Below are 26604 nucleotides of genomic sequence, written 5' to 3'. Positions count from 1 at the left end.
GAGGAATGTGATCTGGTGTCTCTAGGTCAATTCAGAAAGCAGACTGAAGACTTCATAACTGAGGAATGTGTGTTTTTTTTTTAATGACCATTTCTTTCTTTCTGCTTGAATTTGTTTTTATATTTTGAAATGTGTATTTTCTATAAATTCTGTAATTCAGGGCGCATCTGTAAAATAGACCTTTTCCCGGATGAAAATAACAAATCTAATTTGCTGTTAACATAGACAGTCACGTTCCTGTCATAATGGACTGTGGTGGATCTTATACGAGCCTTTCCCTTCTGTTTCACAGTTATTTCAGAGTTATTTCAAGTTCTATTTGGCCTGCAGTCAATATTTCCCCGTGTGATTACGACTGTCATAACATCATCAAGAAAGCACTCAAACATGTTTAGTTATTTATGACAGCTTTTGTTAATTTAGCCAACATTTTGTTTCCAAGGAGGAAACTGTCTTGAGACATAATAATCGAATTTACTATAAATCTATTGTAAAATAGACCTATAGTAAATCATATCAGCTTTAGTTAGGCCTACCCATCCTGTCCTACATATGTCTACATTTGACATGTTATTACACATGTAATGAGGCATTATAACGGTGCTTGAGACATTTGTCACGAAGGCGTTATAACGAGCTGTGCAAACTAAAAGGCTGCTGATGTAGGCTATGTCGGTACGCTCCAGCGACTCTTGCTGATCTGCCAGTGCGCAGGCGTGTCCAGCGCGCAGTGCCGCAGACAGGGGGCGTCAACATGGCGTACTGACGACGACTGCAGCCTGCCAGAGAGAGACGGGAGGCGATACGAAGAAGAGGGTACCATTCTGCCGAGCGTCAAGATAACTTGTCTTTTATTTATGCATTCTTTCGCATCATCGGGAGAATAGGGTGCGATCCGAAGAACAGGAGAGGAAAATTGACCCTTTCTTTTTGATATTCCTTAATATCCCCCTTTCCCCCAGCCTCTCCGTAGTGTATTTGATGCAGCAGAAGGACTGACTGTTGAGAGCAGGTGTGTGAGTGTGTGCGAGAGAGAGACCCCAGCGGCCGCTCCTCTCTCGGTCCTCTCCAGTGTCCAAAGAGGAAATGTCGAGCGAGAAGCTGGGATCTGCAACTCCACTTTCGGATCCAGACCGAGACCGAGCCGCTCATCCCCCGGGCCCCGGCCAGCCCCAGGTCGTTACGGGCGCTGGCTCTGCTCCCATCGGGGACAGGATGGTCTCTGGATCCGGCTCCATGGTGCTCCCGGCCGTGCCGATCAGGAATATCCAAATGAAATTCGCCGTACTGGTCGGCCTCATTCAGGTTGGCGAGGTTAGCAACCGGGACATCGTCGAAACGGTTCTCAACCTGGTAAGTAGAGAAACCGCAATTTTAGTCTAGGGTAGCATCGCCGCTATTAACCTAGTCCTATAGCCTATCATTGTCAGAGAGCTAGAATCACTGCACTGTGTTGCGCTGCTGTAGCCTAGTCCCATAACCTACCTCTGTTATGTGTAGCAGCAGCAGAAGCTCCTGTTTTATTTACGACGCCGCTTTTAGGTTTCCCCTCCATCCATCCATGTTGTTGTGGCTAAGGCTTGCAGGATGATGTCATATGTTTGCTCAGTGGAAGGATTAAGGTTTTTTTTCTGTCATGCAGTGGAGATAATAAGGGTTATGGGGAACTAGATGATTATAAAAGCTGTAGAGAGAGAGAGAGAGAGAGACTGAGGGTAAAATGTGATTTGTAAAGTCTTGAAGCTATACCAAGGGATGTAATGACCCTCGCTACGGATCGGAGGGTAACAGTTATTCGGCCATTATTGACTACATGGTCAGTCACTCTCTGTTAAGGCCAGGCTATTCATTTATAGCTATGGCGACACTCGGAAATATGTGACCGGAATACCTTCGCTCAGTGATCGAGATTGGTGCGTGTGTGACTTGTGTGTGTGTGTGTGTGTGTGTGTCCATATCCCGTTTTAGACCACAAATAAAAACATGTAGCCATTCACTTGACCCCAACGTGATACATACAACATTGATACATCAGCAGCTAGTGAATTGGTTAGGCTGCAACACACTCTCTCTCTCTCTCTCTCTCTCTCTCTCTCTCTCTCTCTCTCTCTCTCTCTCTCGCTCTCTCTCTCTATCACCCTCACACACGCACACGCCAAATCGTTACATTGTTTCTGCACCTTGCACGGCACTCGCTGTATTGGAACAAAGCTTCATATTCCTCGCCAACAGTGGAAGAAAAGCGTTAATTGTATATTGGTTTTGGGCCAGAACTCTGTGCAGTTGCAGCGTCTGCGGTGTTTACCACCGGATGGAACAAAGGCATTGTGCTATGCATTGTTGTCGCCATATGTAGCCTACAGCTAACCTCCTACAGCTAGCCTCCTACAGCTAGCCTCCTACAGCTAACCTCCTACAGCTAACCTCCTACAGCTAACCTCCTACAGCTAGCCTCCTACAGCTAACCTCCTTCAGCTAACCTCCTACAGCTAGCCTCCTACAGCTAGCCTCCTACAGCTAGCCTCCTTGAGCTAACCTCCTACAGCTAGCCTCCTACAGCTAGCCTCCTACAGCTAGCCTCCTACAGCTAACCTCCTACAGCTAGCCTCCTACAGCTAACCTCCTTCAGCTAACCTCCTTCAGCTAACCTCCTACAGCTAGCCTCCTACAGCTAGCCTCCTACAGCTAACCTCCTTCAGCTAACCTCCTACAGCTAACCTCCTACAGCTAGCCTCCTACAGCTAGCCTCCTACAGCTAACCTCCGACAGCTAGCATCCTACAGCTAACCTACAGCTAACCTCCTACAGCTAACCTCCTTCAGCTAACCTCCTTCAGCTAACCTCCTACAGCTAACCTCCTACAGCTAGCCTCCTACAGCTAACCTCCGACAGCTAGCCTCCTACAGCTAACCTACAGCTAACCTCCTACAGCTAACCTCCTACAGCTAGCCTCCTTCAGCTAACCTCCTACAGCTAACCTCCTACAGCTAGCCTCCTTCAGCTAACCTCCTACAGCTAGCCTCCTACAGCTAACCTCCGACAGCTAGCCTCCTACAGCTAACCTCCTACAGCTAACCCCTACAGCTAACCTCCGACAGCTAGCCTCCTACAGCTAACCTCCTACAGCTAACCTCCTACAGCTAGCCTCCTTCAGCTAACCTCCTACAGCTAGCCTCCTACAGCTAGCCTCCGACAGCTAGCCTCCTACAGCTAACCTCCTACAGCTAACCTCCCACAGCTAACCTCCTACAGCTAACCCCCTACAGCTAGCCCCCTACAGCTAACCTCCTACAGCTAACCTCCTACAGCTAGCCTCCTACAGCTAACCCCCTACAGCTAACCTCCTACAGCTAACCTCCTACAGCTAGCCTATGAGTGTCTCAGAAACAATTAGCCTATGCATAAGCTATACTTTGTTTTGAATAAGAGATTTTGTGCCTATTTTTTAAATGGTGTATATATATATAGATATATATAGGCACATGCCAATCCAATAGGCTAGGTTCTCCTGTTTCTTTGTAGTTTAGCTATGTGCTAAACTATAGAAGATGCCTGCCTTTAGCCTAGTACCCTATCGTTATGTCTGAATATCACCTAGCAATGCTTTGGTCTGGTCTAGTGAGTATAGGAGGAGGGATTTAAACCTGGCTGCGGATGCACAAACGGGGACTTTTGTTATGAAACAGACCCACTTTTAATGCACATCACAGATGCACTAATGCGCTATAGCCTAGGGATATGGTGTGTGTGTGTGTGTCAAGAGACTAAGGAGCTTAGGCTACAGTTACACACTGTGATTTGTTTTGAAAGGGGCCTAGGTCTATATATCTCAACAACATGGTTTAATACAGATGAGGTTAAATGCTAAATGCTAAATTCCTATGATCAGGCGAATAGGCTAAATGCTTATGATAAGTTAAATCATTAGCGTATTTCTATTCGCTAATTGTGGGGCAGTATGGGTGAATAGCCTGAGCCCATTTCTACCCCTGTTGTGATGTTGTGATATTTGTGTAGCAAGGTCCAAGTCTTGTAGTTATTATTGACTTGAGGAGGACTGACGCTTCGCTGGCTCCCTACTCGTCTCCCTCCTCTTCCTCCTCTCAGCCCCTCCTTCTCCTCCCTGTTTTCTGTCAGATATAGGAGATGAAGTTTTCATCCTCAATCTCAAACCGACGTGCTAATAGGCTAATATCTATCGGATGCTGCTGCGTCCTGCACAATTCATTTGACCATTTACCATGGCCTGTAACGGGTTAAGGGGATGATAAGGAGATGATAAGGAGATGGTAAGGGGATGATAAGGAGATGATAAGGAGATGGTAAGGGGATGATAAGGAGATGATAAGGAGATGGTAAGGAGATGATAAGGAGATGGTAAGGAGATGATAAGGAGATGGTAAGGAGATGGTAAGGGGATGATAAGGAGATGATAAGGAGATGATAAGGAGATGATAAGGAGATGGTAAGGAGATGATAAGGAGATGATAAGGAGATGATAAGGAGATGGTAAGGAGATGGTAAGGAGATGATAAGGAGATGGTAAGGAGATGATAAGGAGATGATAAGGGGATGATAAGGAGATGGTAAGGAGATGATAAGGAGATGATAAGGAGATGGTAAGGAGATGATAAGGGGATGATAAGGAGATGGTAAGGAGATGGTAAGGAGATGATAAGGAGATGGTAAGGAGATGGTAAGGAGATGGTAAGGAGATGATAAGGAGATGGTAAGGAGATGATAAGGAGATGGTAAGGAGATGGTAAGGAGATGGTAAGGAGATGATAAGGAGATGATAAGGAGATGGTAAGGAGATGGTAAGGAGATGGTAAGGAGATGATAAGGAGATGGTAAGGAGATGATAAGGAGATGATAAGGAGATGGTAAGGAGATGGTAAGGAGATGATAAGGAGATGGTAAGGAGATGATAAGGAGATGGTAAGGAGATGGTAAGGAGATGATAAGGAGATGGTAAGGAGATGATAAGGGGATGATAAGGAGATGGTAAGGAGATGGTAAGGAGATGGTAAGGAGATGGTAAGGAGATGATAAGGAGATGGTAAGGAGATGATAAGGAGATGATAAGGAGATGGTAAGGAGATGATAAGGAGATGGTAAGGAGATGATAAGGAGATGATAAGGAGATGATAAGGAGATGATAAGGAGATGATAAGGAGATGGTAAGGAGATGATAAGGAGATGGTAAGGAGATGGTAAGGAGATGGTAAGGAGATGATAAGGAGATGGTAAGGAGTTGGTAAGGAGATGGTAAGGAGATGATAAGGAGATGATAAGGAGATGGTAAGGAGATGATAAGGAGATGATAAGGAGATGGTAAGGAGATGATAAGGAGATGATAAGGAGTTGGTAAGGAGATGGTAAGGAGATGATAAGGAGATGATAAGGAGATGGTAAGGAGATGATAAGGAGATGATAAGGAGATGGTAAGGAGATGATAAGGAGATGATAAGGAGATGATAAGGAGTTGGTAAGGAGATGGTAAGGAGATGATAAGGAGATGATAAGGAGATGGTAAGGAGATGATAAGGAGATGATAAGGAGATGGTAAGGAGATGATAAGGAGATGATAAGGAGATGGTAAGGAGATGATAAGGAGATGGTAAGGAGATGGTAAGGAGATGGTAAGGAGATGATAAGGAGATGATAAGGAGTTGGTAAGGAGATGGTAAGGAGATGATAAGGAGATGATAAGGAGATGGTAAGGAGATGATAAGGAGATGATAAGGAGATGGTAAGGAGATGGTAAGGAGATGGTAAGGAGATGATAAGGAGATGGTAAGGAGATGGTAAGGGGAGGAGGAAAAAAGAGGATGGAGAGAGATGGTCTGGCCTGCAGGCAGCATGCAAGTGGACAGCGTCATGCATTTAAAAGCAGGTATTGGAGGAGAGGAGCGGGGGATGAGAGAGAATGAGGGGTGGGGGAGGAGGAGGATGCTGCAGTGTCAGGGAGACAGAGAGGCAGCCAGCCAGAGAGGCAGCCAGCCAGAGAGGCAGCCAGCTAGAGAGGCAGAGGCAAGCCAGACAGCCAGAGAGGCAGCCAGAGAGGCAGAGCGGCAGGGTACTGGATAGATGGATAGATGGATAGATGATAGATGATAGATGGATAGATGATAGATGGATAGATGGATAGATGGATAGATGGATAGATGATAGATGGATAGATGATAGATGATAGATGGATAGATGGATAGATGATAGATGGATAGATGATAGATGATAGATGGATAGATGGATAGATGATAGATGGATAGATGATAGATTGATAGATGATAGATTGATAGATGATAGATGATAGATGGATAGATGATAGATGATAGATGGATAGATGATAGATGGATAGATGATAGATGGATAGATGATAGATGATAGATTATAGATGGATAGATGATAGATTATAGATGGATAGATGATAGATGGATAGATGATAGATTATAGATGGATAGATGATAGATGGATAGATGATAGATGATAGATGGATAGATGGATAGATGATAGATGATAGATGATAGATGGATAGATGATAGATGATAGATGATAGATGGATAGATGATAGATGATAGATGATAGTTTATAGATTATAGATGGATAGATGATAGATGATAGATGATAGATGGATAGATGATAGATTGATAGATTGATAGATGATAGATGGATAGATGATAGATGGATAGATGATAGATGGATAGATGATAGATGATAGATGGATATATGGATAGATGATAGATGACAGATGATAGATGATAGATGATAGATGACAGATGATAGATGATAGATGGATAGATGGATATATTGATAGATGATAGGTGGATAGATGACAGATGATAGATGGATAGATGATAGATGATAGATGATAGATGATAGATAGGGAGAAAAGCAAACTGGGTTTTAGATCAGTATTAAATGGCAACATCAGAGAGAGAGAGAGCACAAACACCAACCAGCTTATTGGGATGAACAGAGCACTAGAGACCACTCCTCCAGCCTCTCTCCATATCCCCATTGTCCTTGGCGGGCAGTAGTGTCTGAATCTGAAATACTATAGCCTTAATTGAAAGAGCTGGTGGTCTGAGAGCCAGGGTAGGGACGGTGGCAGTGGTTTGTTGGCCCAACACAGTCCTCTGTGGCTGGGATAGCTACTCAATTATTCAGCCAGGTCGTTCAGTGGAGAACCGCAGAGAGGGATTCACACACCACACGAGTATTGATGGAAGGATATATGGGCAGATGGAGGGATGGAAGGATAGATGGGCAGATGGAGGGATGGAAGGATAGATGGGCAGATGGAGGGATGGAAGGATAGATGGGCAGATGGAGGGATGGAAGGATAGATGGGCAGATGGAGGGATGGAAGGATAGATGGGCAGATGGAGGGATGGAAGGATAGATGGGCAGATGGAGGGATGGAAGGATAGATGGGCAGATGGAGGGATGGAAGGATAGATGGGCAGATGGAGGGATGGAAGGATAGATGGGCAGATGGAGGGATGGAAGGATAGATGGGCAGATGGAGGGATGGAAGGATAGATGGGCAGATGGAGGGATGGAAGGATAGATGGGCAGATGGAGGGATGGAAGGATAGATGGGCAGATGGAGGGATGGAAGGATAGATGGGCATATGGAGGGATGGAAGGATAGATGGGCAGATGGAGGGATGGAAGGATAGATGGGCAGATGGAGGGATGGAAGGATAGATGGGCAGATGGAGGGATGGAAGGATAGATGGGCAGATGGAGGGATGGAAGGATAGATGGGCAGATGGAGGGATGGAAGGATAGATGGGCAGATGGAGGGATGGAAGGATAGATGGGCAGATGGAGGGATGGAAGGATAGATGGGCAGATGGAAGGATAGTTGGGCAGATGGAGGGTTGGAATGATAGATGGGCAGATGGAGGGATGGAAGGATAGATGGGCAGATGGAGGGATGGAAGGATAGATGGGCAGATGGAGGGATGGAAGGATAGATGGGCAGATGGAAGGATAGTTGGGCAGATGGAGGGTTGGAATGATAGATGGGCAGATGGAGGGATGGAAGGATAGATGGGCAGATGGAGGGATGGAAGGATAGATGGGCAGATGGAAGGATGGAAGGATAGATGGGCAGATGGAGGGATGGAAGGATAGATGGGCAGATGGAGGGATGGAAGGATAGATGGGCAGATGGAGGGATGGAAGGATAGATGGGCAGATGGAGGGATGGAAGGATAGATGGGCAGATGGAGGGATGGAAGGATAGATGGGCAGATGGAGGGATGGAAGGATAGATGGGCAGATGGAGGGATGGAAGGATAGATGGGCAGATGGAGGGATGGAAGGATAGATGGGCAGATGGAGGGATGGAAGGATAGATGGGCAGATGGAGGGATGGACGGATAGATGGGCAGATGGAGGGTTGGAAGGATAGATGGGCAGATGGAGGGATGGAAGGATAGATGGGCAGATGGAGGGATGGAAGGATAGATGGGCAGATGGAGGGATGGAAGGATAGATGGGCAGATGGAGGGATGGAAGGATAGATGGGCAGATGGAGGGATGGACGGATAGATGGGCAGATGGAGGGTTGGAAGGATAGATGGGCAGATGGAGGGATGGAAGGATAGATGGGCAGATGGAGGGATGGAAGGATAGATGGGCAGATGGAGGGATGGAAGGATAGATGGGCAGATGGAGGGATGGAAGGATAGATGGGCAGATGGAGGGATGGACGGATAGATGGGCAGATGGAGGGTTGGAAGGATAGATGGGCAGATGGAGGGATGGAAGGATAGATGGGCAGATGAAGGGATGGAAGGATAGATGGGCAGATGGAGGGATGGAAGGATAGATGGGCAGATGGAGGGATGGAAGGATAGATGGGCAGATGGAGGGATGGAAGGATAGATGGGCAGATGGAGGGTTGGAAGGATAGATGGGCAGATGGAGGGATGGAAGGATAGATGGGCAGATGAAGGGATGGAAGGATAGATGGGCAGATGGAGGGATGGAAGGATAGATGGGCAGATGGAGAGATGGAAGGATAGATGGGCAGATGGAGGGATGGAAGGATAGATGGGCAGATGGAGGGTTGGAAGGATAGATGGGCAGATGGAGGGATGGAAGGATAAATGGGCAGATGGAGGGATGGAAGGATAGATGGGCAGATGGAAGGATGGAAGGATAGATGGGCAGATGGAGGGATGGAAGGATAGATGGGCAGATGGAGGGATGGAAGGATAGATGGGCAGATGGAGGGATGGAAGGATAGATGGGCAGATGGAGAGATGGAAGGATAGATGGGCAGATGGAGGGATGGAAGGATAGATGGGCAGATGGAGGGTTGGAAGGATAGATGGGCAGATGGAGGGATGGAAGGATAAATGGGCAGATGGAGGGATGGAAGGATAGATGGGCAGATGGAAGGATGGAAGGATAGATGGGCAGATGGAGGGATGGAAGGATAGATGGGCAGATGGAGGGATGGAAGGATAGATGGGCAGATGGAGGGATGGAAGGATAGATGGGCAGATGGAAGGATAGTTGGGCAGATGGAGGGTTGGAATGATAGATGGGCAGATGGAGGGATGGAAGGATAGATGGGCAGATGGAGGGATGGAAGGATAGATGGGCAGATGGAAGGATGGAAGGATAGATGGGCAGATGGAGGGATGGAAGGATAGATGGGCAGATGGAGGGATGGAAGGATAGATGGGCAGATGGAGGGATGGAAGGATAGATGGGCAGATGGAGCGATGGAAGGATAGATGGGCAGATGGAGGGATGGAAGGATAGATGGGCAGATGGAGGGATGGAAGGATAGATGGGCAGATGGAGGGATGGATGGATAGATGGGCAGATGGAGGGTTGGAAGGATAGATGGGCAGATGGAGGGATGGAAGGATAGATGGGCAGATGGAGGGATGGAAAGATAGATGGGCAGATGGAGGGTTGGAAGGATAGATGGGCAGATGGAGGGTTGGAAGGATAGATGGGCAGATGGAGGGATGGAAGGATAGATGGGCAGATGGAGGGATGGAAGGATGAATGGAGGGAGGGTTGGATAGAGGGATGGTGGGATGGAAGGATGGTGGGATAGAGGGATGTAGGGATAGAAGGATGAATGGAGGGATGGAGGGAGGGTTGGATAGAGGGATGGATAGAGGGATGGTAGATGGAAAGATGGTGGGATAGAGGGATGTAGGGATAGAAGAATGAATGGAGGGATGGAGGGAGGGTTGGATAGAGGGATGGTGGGGTTAAAGAGGGATGGGAAGATTATTGGATGGAGGGATAGAGTGATAGAAACACTGCCTTATAGAATAGGTGTTTGTTTTTCCAAACATAATAATCAGAGTGAGTAAAAGCAAATATGACACAGACGACTTGGTTCAATTTTAAACCATGGAGTTGTTTTTAATGGTTTTGCCCCCTGTCAACAAACGCTGATAAAGTTACCCTTTAATAGCTCAGTGCATTACTTTGAGTGCTTTAGTTTGCTTATCTTATACATGGGCCAGGGTAATGGCTAGGTTGCCACAGTTAGCCTTAGCTCAGTGCATTACTTTGAGTGCTTTAGTTTGCTTATCTTATACATGGGCCAGGGTAATGGCTAGGTTGCCACAGTTAGCCTCAGCTCAATGCATTAGTTTGAGTGCTTTAGTTTGCTTATCTTATACATGGGCCAGGGTAATGGCTAGGTTGCCACAGTTAGCCTTAGCTCAATGCATTAGTTTGAGTGCTTTAGTTTGCTTATCTCTTATACATGGGCCAGGGTATTGGCTAGGTTGCCACAGTTAGCCTAAGCTCAATGCATTAGTTTGAGTGCTTTAGTTTGCTTATCTTATACATGGGCCAGGGTAATGGCTAGGTTGCCACAGTTAGCCTTAGCTCAATGCATTAGTTTGAGTGCTTTAGTTTGCTTATCTTATACATGGGCCAAGGTAATGGCTAGGTTGCCACAGTTAGCCTTAGCTCAATGCATTAGTTTGAATGCTTTAGTTAGCTTAGCTTAACTAGTTCCGGGGTTATGGTGTGGATTTAGGCAGGGGAAGGATTAGTGCTGGTCCCCCTGTTTCACTCACTCTAAATTCTTCCCATAATCCAGGGGTTCCTAAACTTTTTGGGCCCACGACCACGTGTTGATATCTGAAAATCCTTGCGACCCCAACCATGTAAAAATGTAGTTAAGAGCCAATGTTAACTTTTTTAATGTGGGTCGATGGCAGTCAGATGCCAGTATTTCTGATTGTCTTCTCAACTCACCATCACATACTGTTAATGTGGGTCTATGACAGTCAATTTCAAATGAGTCTGACATAATGTCTCTTACCTCATAATGTCTCTGACCTCATAATGTCTCTTACCTCATAATGTCTCTTACCTCATAATGTTTCTGACCTCATAATGGCTCTTACCTCATAATGTCTCTTACCTCATAATGTCTCTTACCTCATAATGTCTCTTACCTCATAATGTCTCTGACCTCATAATGTCTCTTACCTCATAATGTCTCTTACCTCATAATGTCTCTTACCTCATAATGTTTCTGACCTCATAATGGCTCTTACCTCATAATGTCTCTTACCTCATAATGTCTCTTACCTCATAATGTCTCTGACCTGACGTCATAATGTCTCTTACCTCATAATGTCTCTTACCTCATAATGTCTCTGACCTCATAATGTCTCTTACCTCATAATGTCTCTGACCTCATAATGTCTCTGACCTCATAATGTCTCTTACCTCATTTACATTTACATTTAAGACATTTAGCAGACGCTCTTATCCAGAGCACTCATAATGTCTCTGACCTCATAATGTCTCTTACCTCATAATGTCTCTGACCTCATAATGTCTCTATCTCATAATGTCTCTTACCTCATAATGTCTCTGACCTCATAATGTCTCTGACCTCATAATGTCTCTGACCTCATAATGTCTCTGACCTCATAATGTCTCTTACTTCATAATGTCTCTTACCTCATAATGTCTCTGACCTCATAATGTCTCTTACTTCATAATGTCTCTTACCTCATAATGTCTCTGACCTCATAATGTCTCTTACCTCATAATGTCTCTTACCTCATAATGTCTCAGACCTCATAATGTCTCTTACCTCATAATGTCTCTGACCTCATAATGTCTCTGACCTCATAATGTCTCTTACCTCATAATGTCTCTTACTTCATAATGTCTCTTACCTCATAATGTCTCTTATCTCATAATGTCTCTGACCTCATAATGCCTCTGACCTCATAATGTCTCTTACCTCATAATGTCTCTTATCTCATAATGTCTCTGACCTCATAATGTCTCTGACCTCATAATGTCTCTTACCTCATAATGTCTCTTACCTCATAATGTCTCTGACCTCATAATGTCTCTTACCTCATAATGTCTCTGACCTCATAATGTCTCTTACCTCATACTGTCTCTTACTTCATAATGTCTCTTACCTCATAATGTCTCTTATCTCATAATGTCTCTGACCTCATAATGTCTCTTACCTCATAATGTATCTTACCTCATAATGTCTCTGACCTCATAATGTCTCTTACCTCATAATGTCTCTGACCTCATAATGTCTCTTACCTCATACTGTCTCTTACTTCATAATGTCTCTTACCTCATAATGTCTCTTACCTCATAATGTCTTTGACCTCATAATGTCTCTTACCTCATAATGTCTCTGACCTCATAATGTCTCTTACCTCATACTGTCTCTTACTTCATAATGTCTCTTACTTCATAATGTCTCTTACCTCATAATGTCTCTGATCTCATAATGTCTGTAATCTCATAATGTCTCTTACCTCATCATGTCTCTGACCTCATAATGTCTCTTACCTCATAATGTCTCTTACCTCATAATGTCTCTTACCTCACCACTACTAATGAGATGGGTTTGCTCAAAGTCAGGGGGGATTGACAGCATGCAGCTCATCTCTGCAGTCACATCCAACCTGGATCGATATTTGGTTTTAATGCAGACGAGAGCACTAATGGTGCTTTCAAGACAACTTGGAACTTGTAAAAATACGAGGTCAAATCATCACGTCAGTGATCTTCAGGTCAGAGAGTTGGAGCTCTATAACAAGGCCAGAGTTCCTGAGTTGGAGTTGGGTGACCGTTGAAAACTATTTGTCCCAGTCAGAGATCGTTTCTTTCCAGACTTCTCACCTGTCTTGAACGCACTGAAGTCTGAGTTTTTCCCCGTTCCCCGTTCCCCGTTCCCCGTTCCCAGTTAATGCTCAGAGGGAGACGACCGGCTGTTCCCTTAGACACAGGAATCAAAACTCCTCCGTAGTGACCCGGGAATACATTCGGTCACATGACGGCTCGATCAGTTGTTCGATTTCACTTAGCGGCATGTCAACTGAGCCAGGATCACAGTGAAACGTATTGGGAAGTAGGTCCCAAAGTGTTGGAGGTCAGCAGGTCGTCTCTGGGACTGACACAGTTTTCTGTTAGAAACAAGCCGAGGGGAGGAGCTTCTGAAATAATAATTTCCTCTGAATCCACTGATTCGGTCCCTCATCTATAGAATGTGTTTGTGTATTTCCCCTGTGTGCGTTCAGGTCCCTCATCTATAGAATGTGTTTGTGTATTTCCCCTGTGTGCGTTCAGGTTCCTCATCTATAGAATGTGTGTGCGTATTTCTCCTGTGTGCGTTCAGGTTCCTCATCTATAGAATGTGTGTGTGTATTTCTCCTGTGTGCGTTCAGTTTCCTCATCTATAGAATGTGTGTGTGTATTTCCCCTGTGTGCGTTCAGGTCCCTCATCTATAGAATGTGTGTGTGTATTTCCCCTGTGTGCGTTCAGGTCCCTCATCTATAGAATGTGTGTGTGTATTTCCCCTGCGTGCGTTCAGGTTCCTCATCTATAGAATGTGTGTGTGTATTTCCCCTGTGTGCGTTCAGGTCCCTCATCTATGGAATGTGTGTGTGTATTTCCCCTGTGTGCGTTCAGTTTCCTCATCTATAGAATGTGTTTGTGTATTTCCCCTGTGTGCGTTCAGGTTCCTCATCTATAGAATGTGTGTGTGTATTTCTCCTGTGTGCGTTCAGGTTCCTCATCTATAGAATGTGTGTGTGTATTTCTCCTGTGTGCGTTCAGTTTCCTCATCTATAGAATGTGTGTGTGTATTTCCCCTGTGTGCGTTCAGGTCCCTCATCTATAGAATGTGTGTGTGTATTTCCCCTGTGTGCGTTCAGGTCCCTCATCTATAGAATGTGTGTGTGTATTTCCCCTGCGTGCGTTCAGGTTCCTCATCTATAGAATGTGTGTGTGTATTTCCCCTGTGTGCGTTCAGGTCCCTCATCTATAGAATGTGTGTGTGTATTTCCCTGTGTGCGTTCAGGTCCCTCATCTATAGAATGTGTTTGTGTATTTCCCCTGTGTGCGTTCAGGTTCCTCATCTATAGAATGTGTGTGTGTATTTCTCCTGTGTGCGTTCAGGTTCCTCATCTATAGAATGTGTGTGTGTATTTCTCCTGTGTGCGTTCAGTTTCCTCATCTATAGAATGTGTGTGTGTATTTCCCCTGTGTGCGTTCAGGTCCCTCATCTATAGAATGTGTGTGTGTATTTCCCCTGTGTGCGTTCAGGTCCCTCATCTATAGAATGTGTGTGTGTATTTCCCCTGCGTGCGTTCAGGTTCCTCATCTATAGAATGTGTGTGTGTATTTCCCCTGCGTGCGTTCAGGTTCCTCATCTATAGAATGTGTGTGTGTATTTCCCCTGTGTGCGTTCAGGTCCCTCATCTATAGAATGTGTTTGTGTATTTCCCCTGTGTGCGTTCAGGTTCCTCATCTATAGAATGTGTGTGTGTATTTCTCCTGTGTGCGTTCAGGTTCCTCATCTATAGAATGTGTGTGTGTATTTCTCCTGTGTGCGTTCAGTTTCCTCATCTATAGAATGTGTGTGTGTATTTCCCCTGTGTGCGTTCAGGTCCCTCATCTATAGAATGTGTGTGTGTATTTCCCCTGTGTGCGTTCAGGTCCCTCATCTATAGAATGTGTGTGTGTATTTCCCCTGCGTGCGTTCAGGTTCCTCATCTATAGAATGTGTGTGTGTATTTCCCCTGTGTGCGTTCAGGTCCCTCATCTATGGAATGTGTGTGTATTTCCCCTGTGTGCGTTCAGTTTCCTCATCTATAGAATGTGTTTGTGTATTTCCCCTGTGTGCGTTCAGGTTCCTCATCTATAGAATGTGTGTGTGTATTTCTCCTGTGTGCGTTCAGGTTCCTCATCTATAGAATGTGTGTGTGTATTTCTCCTGTGTGCGTTCAGTTTCCTCATCTATAGAATGTGTGTGTGTATTTCCCCTGTGTGCGTTCAGGTCCCTCATCTATAGAATGTGTGTGTGTATTTCCCCTGTGTGCGTTCAGGTCCCTCATCTATAGAATGTGTGTGTGTATTTCCCCTGCGTGCGTTCAGGTTCCTCATCTATAGAATGTGTGTGTGTATTTCCCCTGTGTGCGTTCAGGTCCCTCATCTATAGAATGTGTGTGTGTATTTCCCCTGTGTGCGTTCAGGTCCCTCATCTATAGAATGTGTTTGTGTATTTCCCCTGTGTGCGTTCAGGTCCCTCATCTATAGAATGTGTTTGTGTATTTCCCCTGTGTGCGTTCAGGTTCCTCATCTATAGAATGTGTTTGTGTATTTCCCCTGTGTGCGTTCAGGTTCCTCATCTATAGAATGTGTTTGTGTATTTCCCCTGTGTGCGTTCAGGTTCCTCATCTATAGAATGTGTGTGTGTATTTCCCCTGTGTGCGTTCAGGTCCCTCATCTATAGAATGTGTTTGTGTATATCCCCTGTGTGCGTTCAGTTTCCTCATCTATAGAATGTGTGTGTGTATATCCCCTGCGTGCGTTCAGGTTCCTCATCTATAGAATGTGTGTGTGTATTTCCCCTGCGTGCGTTCAGGTTCCTCATCTATAGAATGTGTGTGTGTATATCCCCTGTGTGCGTTCAGTTTCCTCATCTATAGAATGTGTGTGTGTATTTCCCCTGTGTGCGTTCAGTTTCCTCATCTATAGAATGTGTGTGTGTATTTCCCCTGTGTGCGTTCAGGTTCCTCATCTATAGAATGTGTGTGTGTATTTCCCCTGTGTGCGTTCAGGTTCCTCATCTATAGAATGTGTGTGTGTATTTCCCCTGTGTGCGTTCAGGTTCCTCATCTATAGAATGTGTGTGTGTATATCCCCTGTGTGCGTTCAGGTCCCTCATCTATAGAATGTGTGTGTGTATATCCCCTGTGTGCGTTCAGGTTCCTCATCTATAGAATGTGTGTGTGTATTTCCCCTGTGTGCGTTCAGGTTCCTCATCTATAGAATGTGTGTGTGTATTTCCCCTGTGTGCGTTCAGGTTCCTCATCTATAGAATGTGTGTGTGTATATCCCCTGTGTGCGTTCAGGTTCCTCATCTATAGAATGTGTGTGTGTATTTCCCCTGTGTGCGTTCAGGTTCCTCATCTATAGAATGTGTGTGTGTATATCCCCTGTGTGCGTTCAGGTTCCTCATCTATAGAATGTGTGTGTGTATATCCCCTGTGTGCGTTCAGGTTCCTCATCTATAGAATGTGTGTGTGTATATCCCCTGTGTGCGTTCAGGTCCCTCATCTATAGAATGTGTTTGTGTATATCCCCTGTGTGCGTTCAGGTTCCTCATCTATAGAATGTGTGTGTGTATTTCCCCTGTGTGTGTTCAGGTTCCTCATCTATAGAATGTGTGTGTGTATATCCCCTGTGTGCGTTCAGGTTCCTCATCTATAGAATGTGTGTGTGTATTTCTCCTGTGTGCGTTCAGGTTCCTCATCTATAGAATGTGTGTGTGTATTTCTCCTGTGTGCGTTCAGGTTCCTCATCTATAGAATGTGTTTGTGTATATCCCCTGTGTGCGTTCAGGTTCCTCATCTATAGAATGTGTGTGTGTATTTCCCCTGTGTGCGTTCAGTTTCCTCATCTATAGAATGTGTGTGTGTATTTCCCCTGTGTGCGTTCAGTTTCCTCATCTATAGAATGTGTGTGTGTATTTCCCCTGTGTGCGTTCAGTTTCCTCATCTATAGAATGTGTGTGTGTATTTCTCCTGTGTGCGTTCAGGTTCCTCATCTATAGAATGTGTTTGTGTATATCCCCTGTGTGCGTTCAGTTTCCTCATCTATAGAATGTGTGTGTGTATTTCCCCTGTGTGCGTTCAGGTTCCTCATCTATAGAATGTGTTTGTGTATATCCCCTGTGTGCGTTCAGGTCCCTCATCTATAGAATGTGTGTGTGTATTTCCCCTGTGTGCGTTCAGGTTCCTCATCTATAGAATGTGTGTATTTCCCCTGTGTGCGTTCAGGTTCCTCATCTATAGAATGTGTTTGTGTATTTCCCCTGTGTGCGTTCAGGTTCCTCATCTATAGAATGTGTTTGTGTATTTCCCCTGCGTGCGTTCAGGTTCCTCATCTATAGAATGTGTTTGTGTATATCCCCTGTGTGCGTTCAGGTTCCTCATCTATAGAATGTGTGTGTGTATTTCCCCTGTGTGTGTTCAGGTTCCTCATCTATAGAATGTGTGTGTGTATATCCCCTGTGTGCGTTCAGGTTCCTCATCTATAGAATGTGTGTGTGTATTTCTCCTGTGTGCGTTCAGGTTCCTCATCTATAGAATGTGTGTGTGTATTTCCCCTGTGTGCGTTCAGGTTCCTCATCTATAGAATGTGTTTGTGTATTTCCCCTGTGTGCGTTCAGGTTCCTCATCTATAGAATGTGTGTGTGTATTTCCCCTGTGTGCGTTCAGGTTCCTCATCTATAGAATGTGTGTGTGTATTTCCCCTGTGTGCGTTCAGGTCCCTCATCTATAGAATGTGTGTGTGTATATCCCCTGTGTGCGTTCAGGTTCCTCATCTATAGAATGTGTGTGTGTATATCCCCTGTGTGCGTTCAGGTTCCTCATCTATAGAATGTGTGTGTGTATTTCCCCTGTGTGCGTTCAGGTTCCTCATCTATAGAATGTGTGTGTGTATATCCCCTGTGTGCGTTCAGGTTCCTCATCTATAGAATGTGTGTGTGTATATCCCCTGTGTGCGTTCAGGTTCCTCATCTATAGAATGTGTGTGTGTATTTCCCCTGTGTGCGTTCAGGTTCCTCATCTATAGAATGTGTGTGTGTATTTCCCCTGTGTGCGTTCAGGTTCCTCATCTATAGAATGTGTGTGTGTATTTCTCCTGTGTGCGTTCAGGTCCCTCATCTATAGAATGTGTTTGTGTATATCCCCTGTGTGCGTTCAGGTCCCTCATCTATAGAATGTGTGTGTGTATATCCCCTGTGTGCGTTCAGGTTCCTCATCTATAGAATGTGTTTGTGTATTTCCCCTGTGTGCGTTCAGGTCCCTCATCTATAGAATGTGTGTGTGTATTTCCCCTGTGTGCGTTCAGGTTCCTCATCTATAGAATGTGTGTGTGTATTTCCCCTGTGTGCGTTCAGGTTCCTCATCTATAGAATGTGTGTGTGTATATCCCCTGCGTGCGTTCAGGTCCCTCATCTATAGAATGTGTGTGTGTATATCCCCTGTGTGCGTTCAGGTTCCTCATCTATAGAATGTGTGTGTGTATTTCTCCTGTGTGCGTTCAGGTCCCTCATCTATAGAATGTGTGTGTGTATTTCCCCTGTGTGCGTTCAGGTTCCTCATCTATAGAATGTGTGTGTGTATTTCTCCTGTGTGCGTTCAGGTCCCTCATCTATAGAATGTGTGTGTGTATATCCCCTGTGTGCGTTCAGGTCCCTCATCTATAGAATGTGTGTGTGTATTTCTCCTGTGTGCGTTCAGGTTCCTCATCTATAGAATGTGTGTGTGTATTTCCCCTGTGTGCGTTCAGGTTCCTCATCTATAGAATGTGTGTGTGTATTTCCCCTGTGTGCGTTCAGGTCCCTCATCTATAGAATGTGTGTGTGTATTTCTCCTGTGTGCGTTCAGGTTCCTCATCTATAGAATGTGTGTGTGTATTTCTCCTGTGTGCGTTCAGGTTCCTCATCTATAGAATGTGTGTGTGTATTTCTCCTGTGTGCGTTCAGGTTCCTCATCTATAGAATGTGTGTGTGTATTTCTCCTGTGTGCGTTCAGGTTCGTCATCTATAGAATGTGTGTGTGTATTTCTCCTGTGTGCGTTCAGGTCCCTCATCTATAGAATGTGTGTGTGTATATCCCCTGTGTGCGTTCAGGTTCCTCATCTATAGAATGTGTGTGTGTATATCCCCTGTGTGCGTTCAGGTTCCTCATCTATAGAATGTGTGTGTGTATTTCCCCTGTGTGTGTTCAGGTTCCTCATCTATAGAATGTGTGTGTGTATATCCCCTGTGTGCGTTCAGGTTCCTCATCTATAGAATGTGTGTGTGTATATCCCCTGTGTGCGTTCAGGTTCCTCATCTATAGAATGTGTGTGTGTATTTCCCCTGTGTGCGTTCAGGTCCCTCATCTATAGAATGTGTTTGTGTATTTCCCCTGTGTGCGTTCAGGTTCCTCATCTATAGAATGTGTTTGTGTATTTCCCCTGCGTGTGTTCAGGTCCCTCATCTATAGAATGTGTTTGTGTATTTCCCCTGTGTGCGTTCAGGTTCCTCATCTATAGAATGTGTGTGTGTATATCCCCTGTGTGCGTTCAGGTCCCTCATCTATAGAATGTGTGTGTGTATTTCTCCTGTGTGCGTTCAGGTTCCTCATCTATAGAATGTGTTTGTGTATTTCCCCTGCGTGTGTTCAGGTTCCTCATCTATAGAATGTGTTTGTGTATTTCCCCTGTGTGCGTTCAGGTTCCTCATCTATAGAATGTGTGTGTGTATTTCCCCTGTGTGCGTTCAGTTCGTTCAGGTCCCCAGATATGTCTGTTACGTCGGCAAGGAGACACGTTTTTAATGTTAGTTTCACAGAAAGTTAACAAAGTCTGTTTTGTCATATCCATTGCGAATGACAACGCTTTTCCTCTCAAAATGTGAAAATCCTTTCCACGCCGTGGATAACCACCAAGCTTAGGTGTGAAATAGAGCGTCGTCATGCTCTGATCTCACGTCTCCACGTTGTTTTGTGAACTGACGTGAGCACAATGGATGTGGTTGGATGTAGTTTACAAAATGGAAGTGACCTGCTATATCTCAGAATATCAGAGGGAGACACAGTCATAACCAGAGTGCAGAGGCCTGTCCTCCGTCCCACCATAGATGGAGTCCCAGATGTGCCAAATCCCACCATTTTATCCCATGAGATCTGTTTCTCATTAATATAGCCACACAGCACACTGACCATCCCATATGACATCTGTTTCTCATTAATATAGCCACACAGCACACTGACCATCCCATATAACATCTGTTTCTCATTAATATAGCCACACAGCACACTGACCATCCCATATGACATCTGTTTCTCATTAATATAGCCACACAGCACACTGACCATCCCATATAACATCTGTTTCTCATTAATATAGCCACACAGCACACTGACCATCCCATATAACATCTGTTTCTCATTAATATAGCCACACAGCACACTGACCATCCCATATAACATCTGTTTCTCATTAATATAGCCACACAGCACACTGACCATCCCATATGACATCTGTTTCTCATTAATATAGCCACACAGCACCCTGACCATCCCATATAACATCTGTTTCTCATTAATATAGCCACACAGCACCCTGACCATCCCATATAACATCTGTTTCTCATTAATATAGCCACACAGCACCCTGACCATCCCATATGACATCTGTTTCCATTAATATCCCATCCCATAACATCTGTTTCTCATTAATATAGCCAGCACAGACCATCCCACACATTAATATGACCATCCCATATGACATCTGTTTCTCATTAATATAGCCACACAGCACACTGACCATCCCATATAACATCTGTTTCTCATTAATATAGCCACACAGCACACTGACCATCCCATATAACATCTGTTTCTCATTAATATAGCCACACAGCACACTGACCATCCCATATAACATCTGTTTCTCATTAATATAGCCACACAGCACACTGACCATCCCATATAACATCTGTTTCTCATTAATATAGCCACACAGCACACTGACCATCCCATATAACATCTGTTTCTCATTAATATAGCCACACAGCACACTGACCATCCCATATGACATCTGTTTCTCATTAATATAACAGCCACACAGCACATCTGTTTCTCATTAATATGACCACATATAACATCCCATATAACATCTGTTTCTCATTAATATAGCCACACAGCACACTGACCATCCCATATAACATCTGTTTCTCATTAATATAGCCACACAGCACCCTGACCATCCCATATAACATCTGTTTCTCATTAATATAGCCACACAGCACACTGACCATCCCATATAACATCTGTTTCTCATTAATATAGCCACACAGCACACTGACCATCCCATATAACATCTGTTTCTCATTAATATAGCCACACAGCACCCTGACCATCCCATATGACATCTGTTTCTCATTAATATAGCCACACAGCACACTGACCATCCCATATGACATCTGTTTCTCATTAATATAGCCACACAGCACCCTGACCATCCCATATAACATCTGTTTCTCATTAATATAGCCACACAGCACACTGACCATCCCATATAACATCTGTTTCTCATTAATATAGCCACACAGCACACTGACCATCCCATATGACATCTGTTTCTCATTAATATAGCCACACAGCACCATCCCATGACCATCATTAATATAACATCATATAACATCTGTTTCTCATTAATATAGCCACACAGCACACTGACCATCCCATATAACATCTGTTTCTCATTAATATAGCCACACAGCACACTGACCATCCCATATAACATCTGTTTCTCATTAATATAGCCACACAGCACACTGATCCCCATCCCATAGCCACACAGCACATGACCATCCCATCTGTTTCTCATTAATATAGCCACACAGCACACTGACCATCCCATATAACATCTGTTTCTCATTAATATAGCCACACAGCACACTGACCATCCCATATTGACATCTGTTTCTCATTAATATTAATATAGCCACACAGCACACTGACCATCCCATATAACATCTGTTTCTCATTAATATAGCCACACAGCACACTGACCATCCCATATGACATCTGTTTCTCATTAATATAGCCACACAGCACACTGACCATCCCATATAACATCTGTTTCTCATTAATATAGCCACACAGCACACTGACCATCCCATATAACATCTGTTTCTCATTAATATAGCCACACAGCACACTGACCATCCCATATAACATCTGTTTCTCATTAATATAGCCACACAGCACACTGACCATCCCATATGACATCTGTTTCTCATTAATATAGCCACACAGCATCCCATATAACATCTGTTTCTCATTAATATAGACCACACTCATCCCATATGACACATCTGTTTCTCATTAATATAGCCACACAGCACACTGACCATCCCATATGACATCTGTTTCTCATTAATATAGCCACACAGCACACTGACCATCCCATATAACATCTGTTTCTCATTAATATAGCCACACAGCACCCTGACCATCCCATATAACATCTGTTTCTCATTAATATAGCCACACAGCACACTGACCATCCCATATGACATCTGTTTCTCATTAATATAGCCACACAGCACACTGACCATCCCATATGACATCTGTTTCTCATTAATATAGCCACACAGCACACTGACCATCCCATATGACATCTGTTTCTCATTAATATAGCCACACAGCACACTGACCATCCCATATAACATCTGTTTCTCATTAATATAGCCACACAGCACACTGACCATCCCATGTGACATTTTATGCTTGGTAATCGTGAGACAGGACAACATGTCCTCGTGAATAACATTCCCCGACGTGTAGCAAACAAAAGTCAACGCGTCTCGGCCCTCACACCTAACGTCTATTTGGAGAGCATAAACTGGGGAGTTTTGACTCGTTCAGTCAGAGTTTCCTCTTGATTGCTAACAATAGCATCAATACTTAGTTTCACAGTGTTATCTGACAAAGGTATTGATGTGAGTTTCTGTGCCTCTGCCTCCCAACACGTTGTTTTCACCATATCACCTGCGGTCGGTAATATCATAGTCTCTGCGATAGTGTGTGGTTTCACAGCGTAGAGAGCCGAGCCGTGCATCATGGGAAAGATTCCAACAGTTAAGTTAAGCCTTTTCTCAGTCTTTCTCGTCTGCTCACTGGTTAAATTTGATCTGTTAGATTTGAATTATTTTCATTTAGACTTTTAAGGTCAACCACATTTTATATATATATATATCTTTTTGTTAGCCATATCAGGCGACCCCGCATGGGGTTGCGACCCCTAGTTTGGGAACCACTGCTTTATGGTGTAGATACCTAGACCCTCTAATTTGAAAGGCCTGTTGGTGTAGATATCTAGACCCTCCAATCTGAAAGGCCTGTTGGTGTAGATACCTAGACCCTCTAATCTGAAAGACCTGTTGGTGTAGATATCTAGACCCTCTAATCTGAAAGGCCTGTTGGTGTAGATATCTAGACCCTCTAATCTGAAAGGCCTGTTGGTATAGATACCTAGACCCTCTAATCTGAAAGGCCTGTTGGTGTAGATACCTAGACCCTCTAATCTGAAAGGCCTGTTGGTGTAGATATCTAGACCCTCTAATCTGAAAGGCCTGTTGGTATAGATACCTAGACCCTCTAATCTGAAAGGCCTGTTGGTGTAGATACCTAGACCCTCTAATCTGAAAGGCCTGTTGGTGTAGATACCTAGACCCTCTAATCTGAAAGGCCTGTTGGTGTAGATACCTAGACCCTCTAATCTGAAAGGCCTGTTGGTGTAGATATCTAGACCCTCTAATCTGAAAGGCCTGTTGGTGTAGATACCTAGACCCTCTAATCTGAAAGACCTGTTGGTGTAGATATCTAGACCCTCTAATCTGAAAGGCCTGTTGGTGTAGATATCTAGACCCTCTAATCTGAAAGGCCTGTTGGTATAGATACCTAGACCCTCTAATCTGAAAGGCCTGTTGGTGTAGATACCTAGACCCTCTAATCTGAAAGGCCTGTTGGTGTAGATACCTAGACCCTCTAATCTGAAAGGCCTGTTGGTGTAGATACCTAGACCCTCTAATCTGAAAGGCCTGTTGGTGTAGATATCTAGACCCTCTAATCTGAAAGGCCTGTTGGTGTAGATATCTAGACCCTCTAATCTGAAAGGCCTGTTGATGTAGATATCTAGACCCTCTAATCTGAAAGGCCTGTTGGTGTAGATACCTAGACCCTCTAATCTGAAAGGCCTGTTGGTGTAGATACCTAGACCCTCTAATCTGAAAGGCCTGTTGGTGTAGATACCTAGACCCTCTAATCTGAAAGGCCTGTTGGTGTAGATATCTAGACCCTCTAATCTGAAAGGCCTGTTGGTGTAGATACCTAGACCCTCTAATCTGAAAGGCCTGTTGGTGTAGATATCTAGACCCTCTAATCTGAAAGGCCTGTTGGTGTAGATATCTAGACCCTCTAATCTGAAAGGCCTGTTGGTGTAGATATCTAGACCCTCTAATCTGAAAGGCCTGTTGGTGTAGATACCTAGACCCTCTAATCTGAAAGGCCTGTTGGTGTAGATATCTAGACCCTCTAATCTGAAAGGCCTGTTGGTGTAGATATCTAGACCCTCTAATCTGAAAGGCCTGTTGGTGTAGATATCTAGACCCTCTAATCTGAAAGGCCTGTTGGTGTAGATACCTAGACCCTCTAATCTGAAAGGCCTGTTGGTGTAGATATCTAGACCCTCTAATCTGAAAGGCCTGTTGGTGTAGATACCTAGACCCTCTAATCTGAAAGGCCTGTTGGTGTAGATATCTAGACCCTCTAATCTGAAAGGCCTGTTGGTGTAGATATCTAGACCCTCTAATCTGAAAGGCCTGTTGGTGTAGATATCTAGACCCTCTAATCTGAAAGGCCTGTTGGTGTAGATATCTAGACCCTCTAATCTGAAAGGCCTGTTGGTGTAGATATCTAGACCCTCTAATCTGAAAGGCCTGTTGGTGTAGATATCTAGACCCTCTAATCTGAAAGGCCTGTTGGTGTAGATATCTAGACCCCTAATCTGAAAGGCCTGTTGGTGTAGATATCTAGACCCTCTAATCTGAAAGGCCTGTTGGTGTAGATATCTAGACCCTCTAATCTGAAAGGCCTGTTGGTGTAGATATCTAGACCCTCTAATCTGAAAGGCCTGTTGGTGTAGATATCTAGACCCTCTAATCTGAAAGGCCTGTTGGTGTAGATATCTAGACCCTCTAATCTGAAAGGCCTGTTGGTGTATATATCTAGACCCTCTAATCTGAAAGGCCTGTTGGTGTAGATATCTAGACCCTCTAATCTGAAAGGCCTGTTGGTGTAGATATCTAGACCCTCTAATCTGAAAGGCCTGTTGGTGTAGATATCTAGACCCTCTAATCTGAAAGGCCTGTTGGTGTAGATATCTAGACCCTCTAATCTGAAAGGCCTGTTGGTGTAGATATCTAGACCCTCTAATCTGAAAGGCCTGTTGGTGTAGATATCTAGACCCTCTAATCTGAAAGGCCTGTTGGTGTATATATCTAGACCCTCTAATCTGAAAGGCCTGTTGGTGTAGATACCCAGACCCTCTAATCTGAAAGGCCTGTTGGTGTAGATATCTAGACCCTCTAATCTGAAAGGCCTGTTGGTGTAGATATCTAGACCCTCTAATCTGAAAGGCCTGTTGGTGTAGATATCTAGACCCTCTAATCTGAAAGGCCTTTTGGGAATGAATCATTCACGGTGGGAATGAATCAAGTGATTCAAGTGCAACGGTCAAGTGGAGCCTGTTACCATGATCTAAGGGCTCTCTATAATTTTCATTAACATTTTTAAGGTTAATCACATTACAATGCTTTTGAGATACAAAGACGATATTATAATATATATATTTTTTTAATAATCAGTACCAGTCCTACTCATTCCAGGGTTTTTCATATTTTTTAAAAATATTTTCTCAATTGTAGAATAATAGTGAAGACATCAAAACTATGAAATAACACATATGGAATCATGTAGTAACCAAAACAGTGTTAAACAAATCAAAATATATTTTATATTTGAGATTCTTCAGATTCTACCCTTTGCCTTGATGACAGCTTTGCACACTCTTGGCATTACCTCAACCAGCTTCACCTGGAATGCTTTTCCAACAGTCTTGAAGGAGTTAAAACGTATGCTAAGCACTTGGCGCGGCAAGTAGGCGAATGGTTCGAGCGTTGGACTAGGAACCGAAAGGTTGCAAGATCGAATCCCTGAGCTGACAAGGTAAAAATCTGTTGTTCTCCCCCTGAACAAGGCAGTTAACCCACTGTTCCCAGGCCGTCATTGAAAATAAGAATTTGTTCTTAACTGACTTGCCTAGTTAAATAAATGTTTTAAAAAAACTTGTTGGTGGCTTTTCCTCTGTGGTCCAACTCATCCCAAACCATCTCAATTGGATTACACCTCCTCCTCCATGCTTCATGGTGGGAACCACACACGCGGAATCATCGGTTCACCTACTCTGCGTCTCACAAAGAC

The 26604-nt window shown here is 44.3% G+C and overlaps 1 protein-coding gene and 1 long non-coding RNA gene across 5 annotated transcripts in view; one reads left to right on the top strand and one right to left on the bottom strand.

Moving 5' to 3' along the window:
• The first annotated feature begins 616 nt into the window (after positions 1-616).
• The window catches only part of nbeaa (neurobeachin a), a 328032-nt gene continuing 302044 nt past the window's right edge, over positions 617-26604 (top strand). Inside the window, 1 exon segment of the mRNA XM_052520397.1 lies at positions 617-1353. Within this exon segment, the coding sequence (XP_052376357.1) occupies positions 1087-1353 (267 nt within the window). The 5' untranslated portion in view covers positions 617-1086.
• LOC127930651 (uncharacterized) lies at positions 23507-25117 on the bottom strand. Of its 4 annotated transcripts, none has more exons than XR_008138610.1 (3): positions 24376-25117; positions 23931-24024; positions 23507-23540 (listed from the first exon to the last, which is right to left on the bottom strand). It is a non-coding gene; the product is annotated as an uncharacterized LOC127930651 (long non-coding RNA). The 4 variants fall into 4 exon arrangements; XR_008138612.1 differs by lacking the exon at positions 23931-24024 and adding an exon at positions 23635-23712 and having other exon boundaries at positions 23507-23556; XR_008138611.1 differs by lacking the exon at positions 23931-24024 and adding an exon at positions 24142-24180 and having other exon boundaries at positions 23507-23673; positions 24454-25117.

The sequence above is a fragment of the Oncorhynchus keta genome, chromosome 6, assembly GCF_023373465.1.
Source record: "Oncorhynchus keta strain PuntledgeMale-10-30-2019 chromosome 6, Oket_V2, whole genome shotgun sequence".
Taxonomy (NCBI): Eukaryota; Metazoa; Chordata; class Actinopteri; order Salmoniformes; family Salmonidae; genus Oncorhynchus; species Oncorhynchus keta.
The sequence above is the reverse complement of the archived record's forward strand: the minus strand, read 5'-3'. Positions and strand labels throughout refer to the sequence as shown.